Genomic DNA, 15902 nt, shown 5'->3' with positions numbered 1-15902 from the left:
ATTAATAAATATTAAGAGTGTTTAAAATTATTATTGGGACGTTATTAAAACCACCAGTTAACCTTTTCAAAACATTTAAATGGACATTTTGATAATGTTGCCATACAAAAACTGTTAAAATGACAAAATAATTTTTCATAAGAATTAACTGAATTAATTAACTTTTTGAATGACAATATTTGATTAGGTAACTAATACAAAAAATATTACGATTTTTGTAAAATAAATGATATTTGTATTATAGTACTGCCAAAACAAAAATACTAAATCAGCATATCAAATAAAAAAAAAAACCTGCAAATTATTGATAATAATACTTACAATAAATAGTTTCAACGTCTTTTAATAAATAAAATTCACAGTCGTCTTAAAATTAGAAAACAGATTATATAACTCAATAATTACTTTGAGTAAATTTCTCTTATAGTCTAGATTTATTACTTGTGTCTACTATCTATGTAATCAACAGAAAACATTTTTGGAATAATTGTTGTAGATAAATATATTTACTTTCTACTAAATACAATGAATCGTGGTTATTGAGAATTTTTGACGATTTTATCTTTATTATTTCTAAGCAAATATTTTATTAATTTATAAGAAAATCTACTTCCTTTCAAATATAATTTGATACATGTATATCATAGACTAAAATATTGTATTGTATTTTTTCATTATTTTAAATGTACTTTATTTTCGACTTTACATTAAGATCAAATTCAATTAACCTTCATTTTAATTTTTCTACCAAATCACTGAGAATCTGATTTCGCCAAACATATACTGTACATCGTTATCCTAATATCGACTCTAAAGCTTCTTGATGAAGTTGAAAATCATCAAACTAATTAATTTTCACCTTACCGGTTATAACCTTGGCGTACTCCTCGTAGAATTTTGGGAAGAACTGTATCACGAAGTATACGAGAGTGAGGTAAGCGATGATGGCAAGCGTCAAAATCAAGTCGAAAACTGCCGGTTTCACACTGGAATCAAAGATTAATGGAATTAATATATACGACCCAATAAGACGATGATGACGTTTTTTGTTTCTTTGTAACCCAACGCGGCACATTTCAACAGTATATATTTTCAATACATGGTCTATATTTAATTTATTGTGACGTCACACATCCCATGCAGGGCACGATCAAACAACTTCTAACGACTAGAAACTCATTTGTCAAATTATATAAATAAATAAACATTGGACAACGTCACATACATTACTCTGATCCCATTGTAAGTAGCTAAAGCACTTGTATTATGGAAAATCAGAAGTAGCGACGGTACCACAAACATCCAGACCCAACACAGAAAACTAATGAACTTTTTCTACATCGACTCGACCACGGGGGTCGTTAATTATCGTAGGTAGTTTTAGAATGTATGCGGGACCAGTTGAACGATCTATAATATAAGTAAAAAGGAGCTCAGTATCCGGGGGCACCTGTAGACGTAGAGCAGCGCGCGCGTGGGCGCGTAGAGCGCGTACTCGGGCTCGCGGCGGTCCACGCCCGGCGCGCCCAGCGACACCTCCATGTAGCGGGACAGCGCGCGCTCCAGCGCGCCCGACACGCCTGCGGACACCGAGAGGCTGTCGATACTGTCGATACTGTCGATACTATCGATATTATCGATACTATCACCACGAGTCAATTCTATCGATAGTTTCGATAGTATTCTTTCTATAGATAAGTAATTTAGTAGGGCTAGTAGCGACACATTATTTAGATAAGTTTATTATTTCTTTTACTTGTATTTGATTAAACGTGCAATTTAATCGATTAAATTTCCAATAAAGAGAAAAAGATTTAATTCATTTTGTGCAAGCATTTTTTTTCTTCGATAAAAGGAGAATCATTAAAATATACACTTTTATTACTCATATTTAAAGAAACAAATATTATCACTGGCTATCGTCAAACCAAGCTGTTATCAATATTATTGCTGTAATATGGCTTCAATTCAAATGTCAAAAAGATTGAATTATGTATAATTAATTAATAATTACATATTAATTATAGATTCGTGAAAAGCTGAGGTAATCGCGATCTTCGTCGAGTAAGAGTCCAAATATAGCTTAAATATATTCTTTACAAACCTCCATTAGTTGTTGTCGTTATAATCTGTGGTGCTCGGGATTGTGATGATAGGTATTTGTACCAATGTCTAATGGACGATTCGTCTACGGTCTGCAAAAAAAAAAAAAAAACATTATTCACTGCTAAATGAAACATACTTTTGGCCTCAATTATTGTAAAATATAATTATTTCAACATCATGCTTCCCTCGATCATATGTAATTTTGTTTAAATGTAGAAAAATATTTAAAAAATTACTATTTAAATCACAAGTATAATAATGTAAGCAATCTAATTGCTTAACCCCTTTATATATCTTATATATAAAAATAGATGTTGACATCTGTTTGAGATTATTTAAGACTTAACACATATATGTACTTGGTGGTAGGGCATTGACCAAGCGTGGGTAGGTACTACTCGCTAATCACTACATTCTACCACCAAACATAAATACTTAGTAAAATTGTGTTCCGGCTAGACGGGCGAGTTAGTGTAAGTGCAGCCACTGAGGGACATAATATCTTAATTCCCAACGTTGGTAGTGCATTGGTGTTGTTATAAATAGTTAATATTTTGTTACAGCACCGATTTCTATGGTGTCCACTTACCATCAGGTATTTTAAAAAAAAAAATACAGAGAAAATTTAATAGTATCCACTTATAGTAACTCACCGCTAGATGCCGCACTGACATCTATATCACTCAACGATCACCATGACATATCAGTATACATAAAAAAAAGGACAATTTCGTTCACTAGAATTGATATTAAATTATACCATAAAGTCTTACCAATGCGTCATCAAACAGCTCTGAATCCTCTGTGTTTTCTTCGTCTGTCAAGTTGTAGATGTGCGAGGCGAGTGCGCGGGCCGTCACCTGCACGTTGGCGATGAGAGTCTTGAGTGAGCTCTCCGACGGGGTGTCCAATACTGTGCTCCGGGATGGATCTTTGTGACTCTGTGAAAATAATAAAAAAATAATTTGAAAAAGTATCCTATGTTAATATTTCATTCAGATAATATTTTTATTACTTTCGTCTACCCACTACTTTTGATAATTCTAATTTATATAAAGTATCCTAAGTCCAATACTATATAAATAGAGCCGACTTTACCTTTAGTCTACATCAAACAAAGGAGAATTGGCAAAGAAGTATCTTAACATTGAAAAGTCAATTAGAGTTAATTAGTGAGAGAAGAATTCCTGAACATGTAATTTGACAAATAAATTATACAATAACGAATTACACATATTTTTTTATTAATTATAATATAATTATATTCGTAAGGCAGTGTGCAAATATTGAAGGAAGAGAGCTGGATAGTGGTGTACCTTTGAAGAAGCCTATGTCCAGCGGTGGACTGAGAGATACTGATGATGATAATTACTACTAACTAGTTATCGCCTACAGCTTTCGCTCACATTTTAGAGGTTCATAAGGTGTTAGATATAGATATAAAAAATTATGTCTCTATGTATTTCTCAGGCGTTCCAGCTTGCTTCATAACAAATTTCATCAAATTCCGTTCAGTTGTTTGGCAGTGATAGAGGGACATACAGCCAGACAGTCAGTTACTTTATTACATAGATAGACATAAGAGAAAATTATTTTTAAATGATTTGCAATGTTACTAAAAATTTGCGATGAGTTTTATATTAAAATAACCTTATATGGGATGCTCTGCATTATATGCATTCAGGTACACGGACTGACGTTATAATTTTTTTTGAAAATGGATTAAGTAACAATATGTTCTAACCTGCAAAGAACTGAGCGTAAACGCAGTCATTCTCCTTATACTGAATCTTTCATGGTGCCATGCGAGTAGCTCATCAGCCAGGTTGATCTTCTTATGGACAAGCGGTACGCCCAGTCTTGATTTCATGGATTGGGCAGGGGTTCCGGCTTTAGGTGGCTTTGATACGTGCATTGTGAGCGGTCCAGATGATATAGAGTCTAAGCACATTGCAAATGATATATCCTGTTGAAAGAATTGTACATTTTTAAATTTTATTATGGCCATAAACAAAATATAAAGATGATTTATACTCAAAGAATTTCTTTTATAAATCTGTCCATCCAAATCTGGAATTTGTCCAGCCAAATCCATTATTATATTTTGAGATAGAGGAAAAATCTCCATATAAATAAATAAAATCGATTGATCTGTGAATAATAGCTCACCTGTAACAAAGATGCATCCGATGAATCCAGCTGTTCCTCCAACCACTTTTTAGTGGCAAAGTAGTTCAATGAATGACCGGTCGACATAAGGACAAAGACAAGAGACGGGCCACCGCGAACAGCAACAGAGGAGTATAGACGAGAGAAGATCCGCGCTAATTCCAATACTGCAACTGCACCTGAAGCGTTTGAGTCAGCACCGTTGGAGAGTTCCTGTAGAAAAAAATTTTAAAATTATCATAGGCGTAAATTAATAAGCCAGGGGCACGCTAGTTTGTTAGGAAAACCCAGTGCTCATTGTATTGTATCAAATATAATAAATTTATTACTGACCGGTATAATACTTGAAGAATCGTAATGTGCAGCGATCACAATAGTCTGAGGTGTACTAGATCTGCCAACCAGTTTTCCATGAATCGTTACAGGCTTGGAGTCAATTTTCTGAGGATTTGGTGCCGATACAACTAGAATAAAAATAACAATTATAAAGTAATATCTACAAAAAAGGAATATATAAGTTTGGCTTATTTACTACATATATCTAGTATAAAACAGAAAATCATAGTAGTAACAGGTAATAACTTTTTGTATGGAATGGGTAATGAGTATTATTAATTCGATTATGATTAGTATTAGAATTAATAAAAAGCTTATCATTCACTTAAAAAGCTTATCAATTCATACCAATCTGATAGCCATTAGACGAAACAGTGTTAAACATGGCTTCAAGAGCTGTTCCTGATTTATCATCAGTGATAAAGCTGTGCTGCAGATCTTTGATGATATCTTCAAAGTCCGGAGTCCACTCAGCGAAATAGACAGGAGCGCTGATTTCTTGCTGCATCATCGCCATTTCCAAAAGTTTAATATGCTGAAGGAAAAATATATATTTAGTTAAAAATATTGATTTTTACAATAGGTAGCTGTGAAAATATTAATAGACGTAATAACAATATCAAATACTCAGAAATTAAAATTATTTTACTATAGCAATCTTAAAGTTACTTAACTATGGCAATACTAGAAGATATTTGAATAAATCTTGTTATATTTATAGAATAATAATTATGTAAAAAGTATTGTTTTATCTTCAAACCAAATATAGTTACTGTAATTTCAACTGGCACAAAATAAAATCAAGCCCCAAAGTAAATACAAAGAGTTAAATGTGTATTATCTAATTCATTTAATAATAATCAAGATTTTATGCACTACATATTTTCACAGATACATAATTTTCGAAGTCAAAGTTTAACATATTTATTGTGAATTTGATTTTCAGATCACTTTTGTCCCACTTTAAAAGATCATATATCTTATCTTATCTAATAAATAGTAATATTTTATTGCATATATAAATCAGACTATAAAAAACATCAGAGAAACTACATTCAAGTTCATGCTAAGGTGTTCTCCAGGAATTGCTTGACAGAAAGTAACAAAAGCATTAAGTTCCAATATTTATTATATATTTTATTTTAAAGACTGAAAAAAAAACTGCTTTTTAACTGACCAACTTTGACAGAGCTCTCATTGTATGTGATTTGTTAAGAGGGTACAAAATGTTGCCTGGATTTTTGTTTCATGACTCTGAATTTTTTTTAACTTGCTCATTCCAAGTGAGTCAAAGATTTACAAAAAAGCTTTGACTTAATATATTTATAAGTGCATGGGATATATTTAGGATTGAATCCAAATTTATCAATAAAGGATGTAACAATCATGAAACTTAATTATGCTATTCAAATTAAAATAGTCACAAACCTCTTTTTGCTCATCTGTCAGCATTGTATCATTCTTTGGCAACACTAGTAGCAGAGCTCCAGCCTTGTTGCGGATTTCGACAAACTGGTCAATGGTAATATCCTGGATACGGGCAACGACACAGTGACGGGACATGCTCCAGGAGGTCAAGGAGCGGCCTTCGAGATTGAAGCTTGCACTGCGGCATCCTATGTTAAATACATAAATGTACAAATTTATTTTCTCATATTTAATTTTGACTATACATATTAATATAACATTTTTTTTATATTAATATATAAGACTTATTTCTAAATAACCAAACGTATGAGTACAAGTTAAAATTTTCACTATCCAATAACCAGAAAATATCAAAGCATCTTTATGGCATTGAAGTCTAGAAAATTAAATATATTGCACCATCATATTCGTGTGACTTTGTACCATTTGACTGTTTAAATTGTATGCTAATTACATGAAATTTAATGTTAGGTTAATTTTAAAGAAATCTTAATTTAAACAAAACATAATTGTCAATTACAATGACTTTAATGGGAAAACGTTACGTAGTTTCGATATTTATTATAGTTTTATTTCACTAATTAATAATAAATACAATGATCCTAAGATTTTTGTAATGTCCTTATTATGTAGTTAAACATTTTAAGATCAACGATATGTGCTTAGACTATCACTAAGCAAACATCTCAATATGAGAACAGTTTTATTAAACTAGAACTTAAAGATAAGATACTATGTTTTTTTTATTCTAACTCGAAACTATATAACCTCAAAATATATCGATTTCCGATATTATAAATGGGACACGCAATTATCAATTACACTCACCATGGGGTACGGTGTGTAGATCATATTGTTGCATTCTATACACAGAAAATTCATGTGAAGCGGCAACAGGGTTCGCGGGCGACATTATTATAAAAATTGGAAAAACGACTAGCAAATAATACGGTAGATATCCTTTAAATATCTCCGCGAAACCGTCCGCTTGGTCGAGCCACATTGTAGCAACTGTTTTGTATTCACTTTTAAATAGAATTAACACAAAATCAATTTTTATCAATACAATCCCATTAACGAAACCTTACGTGTGATATTTCGGTCAATGACATTTACGTGACTTGACAGAGAGAAAATGATAAAAGTCTATTGTCTATACTATTCACATTCCATTTTAAGCTATGAAACTATCAAGAAATATTAAATGTATATTATATTAAATACTGAAGATAATTTAATATAATTAAAACAATAAAAAAAATTTGATATTTTCATTTAAATATTTATATTTAGCAGCAGCAGGCAGATTTAAACACCTGTATATAGATATTTTTATTTTTCTCCTTACTCTGTGGTTTCGAAACGACAGTATCATAATAATTTGAATGAAATTATATAGGTATATTTGATTATACAAAATGAAAATTCAATTAATGTTTATCATTTTTACCTTCTATCTTAAGGATTCTGATTAAAGTTATTTTCAAAATAGTTTTACAATATACACTAACGGATTCTATATTTTAAAATTTTAACCAACTATTAAAACTTTTTAGACAGATTTAAATTGAATCCTACAGTTTGGTTCTTCATAACTGCGTAGTATGATATCCTGAAGTGTATGTTTGTATATAGGATTATTACATTTTTCTGAAGAAAAAAAAACGATAAATATAACAAAAAATAGTTGGTTTATTTAAAGATTGGTTTATACAATTAAAGAATAGTTACAACGCTGGTTTTATTTTTAACAAGGTGTATTGCCTCCACATGCCTTTATTACAGATTCTAATCGGTTCTGCATAAATCTAATTATGATTATTAAACTGTCTTGCGGATTATTGTTCCATTTTTGTGAAATCGCTTTTCTTAGTGCTGTAGCTGATGTGGGTACAGGATTACTCGCATATACAGTTGTCCCATTTAACTAACATTACTCGCAACTGTCTTGAAACTGTCCCAAACATGCTCATTGGGATTAAAATCCAGTTGGCCAATGTATGATACGTATCTCAACCTCTTCGCAATATTGTCGAACTTGTGCAGCGGCGTGGGGTCGGACATTATGTCGCACTACAGGAAAATTTTTGCCTCTTAATCCCATATAAGGTACCACGTGAGCTTCTAAAACCTTTGTTTTATAGCGTTGTGCCATCAAATCACCTCTTCTACTGTTTTGAGAAACTATGTCGATGAACACGAGTTCCATTAGCCCGATCATCAAAATGCCACCCCACCATAAACGAACCGCCTTCAAAAGGAACACGCTCCTCAATGCAACTTTGAGTATAGCTCGCCCTACGTCGACTATAAATTCTTCTGCACCATATAAACATGTCCTACACTCATCAAACTGATGAACAATTTATAGGCCCATTAGTCTTCATCTTATTTTAAATAAGATGTTCACGCGCACATCTTAAAATAAACTTGTCTGTGAGCTGCAGAACCATTTGCTAGTCTAAAAGGGGTGATTACCTCTTCCTTAAGCCACCTTCATATTGTTCCTACACTCATATCGAAACCGATTTGGTAGCTAAGTTGAAACAATAGATCGGTCGTCACGACGGGTGGTTGCTCAAGTTCTGCTGGTCCAGATCTCCTTTTGTAAGAACCGGTTTCTACAAGCCCTCGGTATACTCTAGAAACTGTAGACTGGTATACATACAAATTTCTTGCAATTGTTCGTTGATCCAAGCCTTCCTGCACCAATGCCACTATATGAGCGGCTTGTTCGGACGAAGTTTAAGAATTTATGGTTACGGAACTTTTGTTGAGTTTAAAAGACTAATAATCAATACTATTGGTAAGAATAATATAATCGCAAATAAACAAAATAAAAATTCACAACTTTAATAACACACGAATTTGAGACTATGCGTACATTTATGCTATAGTTCTTTTTTTTTCATTTTGTTTTAATGATTTATGGACAGTCTCGACCTTTTCATTTAGTTTAATCTTAAAAGTTTGCATCCTTCAAAAATATTAATTTCAGTTTATGAGTCTATCAATAATATATATAAATTTACCCTATTTAAAAATATTATTTAATCTAAAATTAACTGTTAACATAACGCACTAACATGTAGTCTAAAACAATGAATAGGTACTATAAATGAATTTCAATTGATCGCAAATAATGTGTACGCGAGCGAATGACACTGCTTTTTTATATTCGAAAGTAAGTCATGGCAGTGCGATATTTATGTACCAGACAAGACAACTGCTATATAATAGATAAAGGGGTTCCTTCAAAAGATAACCAGCTATGTAGTCTAGAATCCGCGATATGGGGGGTCCTGATCAATTGTAATGATTAAGGTTCATTGAGGCATCTGCCTTCATCGGTCATCCGATATGGTTCTCCGCACACATTCGGCAACACTCCACAGCGGAGGCGAGGCTAGTCTCAATTGTGTTCGGAGAGCCCAAACTAGGAAACGTCTCAATCGAGTGGGCTCTGCCCCGACCAATACCGATCTGACTTCTCCCCACGCCCTCCCCTCGTACTCCTCGAAGGGAGGGTGTGCCGTCATGTCGCTCGAACGAACCACGCTGCTGAACAGAGAAGTACTAAAAGCTGCTCATATGCACTCCACAAGATAGCCACTAGACGAACGAGGCTTTTTAATCAATACTAATGTTACAAGAGGTAAAATTTGTTTGTTTGTATTTAAGGGGTAATCCCCGGAACTAAAAAAAAATCCAATTGTAAAATAGTTGACTGGTAGAAAGCTACATTATTTCTGAGTGCTATAAGATGTAAATTATATATATAACTTAATTTGTGACATGTAAAAAAAATCAAATAATTATATTTTATAGTATGCATGTTCATATTTTTCGAAGTAAATGTCATTCGTCCTCTAGACAAATTTATTTTTATTTGCACGGTGGAAGTACAAAAGAACAGTAATAGTAACTTTGTCCTATCTTGCTCCGGAAACTAAGTTAATGTTCGCCCGTCACGAACTATACAGATTTTATCGACACAACATAAGACTACTGTCAATACATAAACAAGCCGCATAACATTTAAAAAAAAAAAATGAAAACAAATAGAGTAAATTAGTGTTAATGAAATGATTTGAAAGCATACGTTCAAGTAAATGAAAAAGCCTTAAGTTAAGTCCACTTCAAACGAGCAAGGAAGCGTTGGGCGTGTAAAATAATGTTCAATACAATCTATGCTTTATAAATATGTAAATACGGTACATATTTGTACAAAGTGCAAAATTGTTCAAAACGCGCATGATTCCTTGAACAAACGGCAGTTTTGTGTGTCTTCATCATGCTATTTTAAGCCTTAATACCTTAATCGTAAAGTTTTATTCTATTAAAGTTAACTTACTGTCGCACTACAGATACGCTTCCGCGTCTTAAGGATTTTTGAAGTACGTATTACAATTGTATATACATAGTCTCCAGCATAGTCCTTTATTTGAGGTCGATATACTTTTATATATATTCAATTCAAACTCAATTCATATTGATGCAGAAAATCTTATATATTTACATTAATTGTATGTTTCTACAAATACTTGTGTAAGAATTCATGACGCTAATTAATGTTTTATTTAATCGTAAACTATATTTTTTAAATACAAATGCATCGGTTACTGACATAAGATCCTAGTTTTAGAATAAGAATATTAATTTATTATCATATTGTATAATGTGTAAAATACTATGAACATAATTACGTACTTGTGACAGTTAAACACAATACCTACATAAATATAAAAATCGCGTGAAATCACGTTTTTTAATCTGTAATTTCACAATGTGTAATGAATTATTTTAGGTTAAGGTTTAACTGTATTCTGCTTAGAAATTACATTAAATGATTGTATTAATTTTTTTATTATATTTGTTTTAATTAGTATTCTTGTCACAAATCATAGACAATAGTACGAGTACGTAATGTAATTTTTATAGTATACGAATGCACGCATTGGAAGTGTTTCGTAGACTGTTTTTAGGGCAGGTCCATCCAGTCGTAGCGCGAAGCGGCGGCGCGGCGCAGTGCGGCGCTATCGAGCGGCGGCGCGAGGGGTGCGGGATAGAGCGGTGACTATCGATAATTTGACGATGTATCGATTTTACTCGATTCTACTTATTATTTAATTACTTGGATTTTTGTTAGAAAGTCTATGAATATGAGTCTATTTTCATTTTTTTTAAATGATACTCTCTTGATAATTGTAATTTTATATTATAAATCTTGAAATTATTGAAATATATTAAAATATTATTAAATACACTACAAATAAGAAATAATTAATATTTGGATTACATTTAACTGCTTAAGTATAAATGATATAGGCTTTAATTTACTTCCCTTCTATGGGTGAAGTTAAGCACTTTAAATATTACTATTATTAATATTACTATAAAAACTCGATTATCGATTCTAAATTTTAAATTGTGCCATCCCGAATGTAGTCGAAATTCGGAAAAGAATAGTAATGTCGATAGCGATCGGGCCGCGTCGTATCTCGGCCGTCAGTGTGCTCGCAGCCCCCGGGAGCGCGGGATGGGTGGCGCGCTGCTGCTCGCGCTGCTGGCGGCGGCGCGGGCCGGCGAGCCCAACGCGACCGACCTCACCGCAACCGACTTCACCGACCTCACCGCCCCCGACCCCGACCTCGAGGAGAGGACCCCGCTCTTCCCGGAGGACCTCTTCACCGAAGAAGAACGTCGTTCCGGCGCCATCGTCTTCCACGTGATAGGCATGGGCTACATGTTCGTAGCTCTCGCGATAGTTTGCGATGAGTTCTTCGTGCCGGCGCTGGACGTGATCATCGAACGACTCGCGATACGAGACGATGTCGCCGGCGCTACCTTTATGGCAGCCGGTGGCTCAGCTCCTGAGCTGTTCACATCTATTATCGGCGTGTTCGTGTCGTTCGACGACGTCGGCATAGGGACGATCGTCGGTTCAGCCGTGTTCAACATATTGTTCGTGATCGGTGCTTGCGCGCTGTTCTCGCGCACAACGCTGTCCCTCACCTGGTGGCCTCTCTTCCGCGATTGCACCTTTTACTCCATCAGCCTCCTTGTGTTGATATACTGTTTCCGTGATAATGTTATATACTGGCAGGAGGCGTTGGTACTGTTCTCTTTGTATGGAGCGTACGTGTTGTTCATGAGATGGAACCAGCAAGTGGAGAGGGCGGTGAAGAAGCTGATATACAAAAACAAGGTGACGAGAGTCAGGAGTACTGATCAGCTGATGCCTACGGTGAGCTCGCCCGCACAGACCTTGCATGCACTCAGACATGGATTTGGTTAACATATAAACGCACACTTTGATACAAATCTATCAGACAAAATTGGCACACTTATACTTGATACATCAAATCCATGTCGTTATAGGTAATAACTAGATAGAGCTTGTTATTTATTAGAAACATTAACCTGACCCATATAAGTATATATAATATTTATCGTATCGATGTCGTAAAACTCACATGAAACTATAACCTTTCGTAATATAACATCCATTAGGTTCTATTATTCAAACGCGTAACATTAACTTTAATCTAAGGATAATTTACCAACGTTCGTGATTTCTGAACGCAAACATGAAACGTTTAAAATATCGAAAACAAAGTAGCGTAAGCTTTAATTCGTAGATCAAGATATCTTGATTGTACTATATTGTTACTGATTTAATCATTTCAAGTATCAAAACTATTGACTTTTACGTGAACTTCGTTTGGATATATATGACACGTTCGTATAGGTATTTTCTAAATGATAACTAGTTGATAAACACTGCGGAGTTTATGATATTTTGTTTATTAGAAAGCGCTGTTTGAGGTGCGTTGTTATGGCGACTACTGACTCGCCCCGTACTCTGATTGCTTATGTAACGTTGGCGTGACCTCGTGTATATTTTGACTTGATTAAAGTCATGTATTTTTATTGCGTCGATTAGCAACAAAGTTCTTACGGGAGCCAGGAATTGGGTTAAATTTTATTACAACGTTCGCGTGTGGAACTATTATCCCATGTGGATCTTGAATGTCATAGCGTGATGATGTGATTTTTGTTATATGCATAGCTTATATACACACATAATAATATTACAAATTATGTTTGTTAATTGGTGCGATAATGTACGGGGTTCTATTTCAGGACCGTTTTCGAACGAAAACCGAAACAGAACCTGTCTGTCAGTTATCTCAAAAGACAATTTTGGGTAGAAAAAAAAAATGGTTCAATGATGTTACAACAATTTTTATCACAACATTCTTCAAGAAATGGAACGCGAATCGAGAATACACGAGAATTTCATTGAAGCATATAAATACTCTGACAGTAGCTACATACGTATATGTAGTTATTTCTAAAGAAATTTATTTCTGAAATTCGAATGGTTATAATGGGTAGTACAGAATTATTCGATGAGTTAATAATTAAATGTAATTACTCAATAAATGTATCTCTGTTAAACCTAAACTGCAAATTATACGTCATATTCCAAGATTAAAATTCACATCTCACACCGGAGATTTTTTTCAAATGAATATTACAGTAGCATTACGTTAATTTAAAAACCATCATTACAACTTTTTTTTCTCAACATTCCATTATACAAAAATGAAAATACATTACAAAACAAGAATTATTTATTTTACATTTTAAAATGCGGTTTTATTCTGGACAATAATGATAAAATGCAAAATACTTTTTAAACGAACCGTATTCTCGCTACGTTGGTTGCTACGATAGGCTACGAGCCTACGAGGGAGCTACGCGAATGTAGTGTAAAAATATACCCGACTGTTCAAATGATGCATTGTTAGGTAGAGCGAGTCTCATATCAATAAAACCATCAACCAAAGGTCCATATGATGACTAATAAGAAGAAAAGATAAGATAATTAGTTAAAATATCGTGAAATAAAAAAATACGCACTCAAATATTAATTATAATTATTGAAACTAAAAGGAGCACCTTAACATTGTACTTAGTAAACAAATTGCTTTTTATACGATAAAAATAATAAAATTTTAATAAAGTAGTTGATAAAATCCAATAATTCAAGTTTTCGTAGACGTTTTTATATGAGATAGTTGCGGTAAATGTTTGTATTTTCATAACGGAAACACTGCAATGCATCTTGGCTCTGATATCTTCATCTACAGACATCACATATAAAATATACCTAACATTCCAAGTTCTCAAGATCTCTGCCAACTTCGCTTGCACATTATTCGTTGTCAACTTTGATCATTATAAGTTAAGATCAGATACGTTTAAAAGGATTTTGCGATCTCTGTAATAATCTTTTGATATATTTTCAAAGTGTTGCTTTGTTGTAAAAATATTGTTGGAAGTTGTTAAGTTTCTTTAAATATAATGATAAATCTTACTAACAATATAAAGAGGCATGTTATTTTTTTTTTACTTCGTTAAAAGATAATTATGTGATTGGTAAATATCCAGTTTTAAACACCTGTAGTAATAAAAATAACCATGTAAATTTAAAATCTATCACAGAAATTGTTGTATATGATATACATATCTATTTCATTTTTTTTTTTTTTTTCAAAAACTTATGTCTAACATTACAATAAACCAACGCGTTAGCTAAGTTGACTACCAAAACATTATTGTAATAATACCGCAGTTTACATTTAAATTTAACAATATAAATCAATTTATAAAAGCCCATAACAAATTAAAAATAATATCATTAATTCAAAGTCAAAATAATCAAAAATTAAAATACACAAAATAACATTCAATAAATAATAACAAAATAAAATTTGTATTACTTAAAAAAAAAAAACAAATAATGAATTTCAATATCAGATTAAGTCATGTCAAAGAATATTTAATAATGTCATACCTGATTTAATTGATATATACCTGATTTGATTTAATTAAATGAAGTTCGCGACAAAATTAAAATTCTTTATCATTATCTAATTTATTTATAACAATTACCTTAATTATTTTGAAAATAGAAACCCCGGTGATCTTAAGTATTTTCGCAAATAATAAATAATATTCGTCTGTGAAACTTCCTAAATTGGAACAGCTTTCACGTATAACACTCGTCTCGGCTGACTGGATACGAGCAGATAGACATGTATTTCGAAGGAAATGATTTCAAATATCTAGGAGTATTTATTTTACCTCTTGGACTTTGAGCTAGGTAACTTGTGAAATTATAAATCTAATAATATTCGTGTGATTGTCTGCTTACATACTGATAGAAATATCAGCAAGTTAATCGACATTCTCAATCTAAATTTGGATAAATGGATGTATGAATGGATGTAATCACACTAGGCATACATAATCTTTTATCCCTAAAACCTGCATACAAAACCCCTCCCCCAACACATGTGAGCGAAGACGCAGACGGCAACTATAGTGTTCAAATATAATAATAGATTTAGAGGAGTGCAAGTATTTTTAGCGACAGTAACAAGTATTCCGAGGTTTTCTAATGTTTTCTCATTAAAATAAGTTTTACCACTTAACGTTACCGGTTTGATACTAAGTATTGTTAATTTCAATTATAGAACCAACACTTTATTTATTAAATTATAGATAAAACTGGGATAAGTACGTGAAACAACTTGATTTATATCAACATATACAAGTATATCCAACAAATCACATAACAGCGCGGTAGAATACGCTCCAATCCTTTTCTTCAATACTGTTTTGAAAGAAAAGATTTGAAGCCCAGAAGAGATACTTTAATCTTGTATTTTCTTTAATATTTCTGTTTTGTAATTATTCATTACATTATATGTACAGAACATTATTTCGATTTTGTTTAAAGACAAGTAACACAAAATCAATTCGTCCAGACGACGCTGCTTTCGATATAC

At 32.8% G+C, this 15902-nt stretch overlaps 2 protein-coding genes across 5 annotated transcripts in view; one reads left to right on the top strand and one right to left on the bottom strand.

Annotated features, from left to right (window-relative positions):
- Positions 1-588: 588 nt before the first annotated feature.
- Positions 589-7159, bottom strand: LOC113398916 (BOS complex subunit ncln). Its single transcript, XM_026637864.2, has 10 exons — positions 6868-7159; positions 6040-6227; positions 4960-5146; positions 4609-4739; positions 4276-4488; positions 3851-4072; positions 2880-3047; positions 2105-2195; positions 1451-1580; positions 589-986 (listed from the first exon to the last, which is right to left on the bottom strand). Exons 1-10 carry the CDS (start codon positions 7040-7042, stop codon positions 845-847), a joined length of 1647 nt encoding a protein of 548 aa, XP_026493649.2. The 5' UTR covers positions 7043-7159; the 3' UTR covers positions 589-844.
- Positions 7160-11554: 4395 nt separating this feature from the next.
- The window catches only part of LOC113399080 (sodium/potassium/calcium exchanger Nckx30C), an 85017-nt gene continuing 80669 nt past the window's right edge, over positions 11555-15902 (top strand). For 3 of the 4 annotated variants that reach the window (XM_026638132.2, XM_026638125.2, XM_026638117.2), the window contains exon 1: positions 11555-12286. In XM_026638132.2, coding sequence (XP_026493917.1) covers positions 11579-12286 — 708 coding nt within the window. In that variant the 5' untranslated portion in view covers positions 11555-11578. The remainder of the gene's footprint in view (positions 12287-15902) is intronic. The other variant, XM_026638139.2, reaches the window with a different exon arrangement.

This window comes from Vanessa tameamea, chromosome 18, assembly GCF_037043105.1.
Source record: "Vanessa tameamea isolate UH-Manoa-2023 chromosome 18, ilVanTame1 primary haplotype, whole genome shotgun sequence".
Lineage (NCBI taxonomy): Eukaryota > Metazoa > Arthropoda > Insecta > Lepidoptera > Nymphalidae > Vanessa > Vanessa tameamea.
The sequence above is the reverse complement of the archived record's forward strand: the minus strand, read 5'-3'. Positions and strand labels throughout refer to the sequence as shown.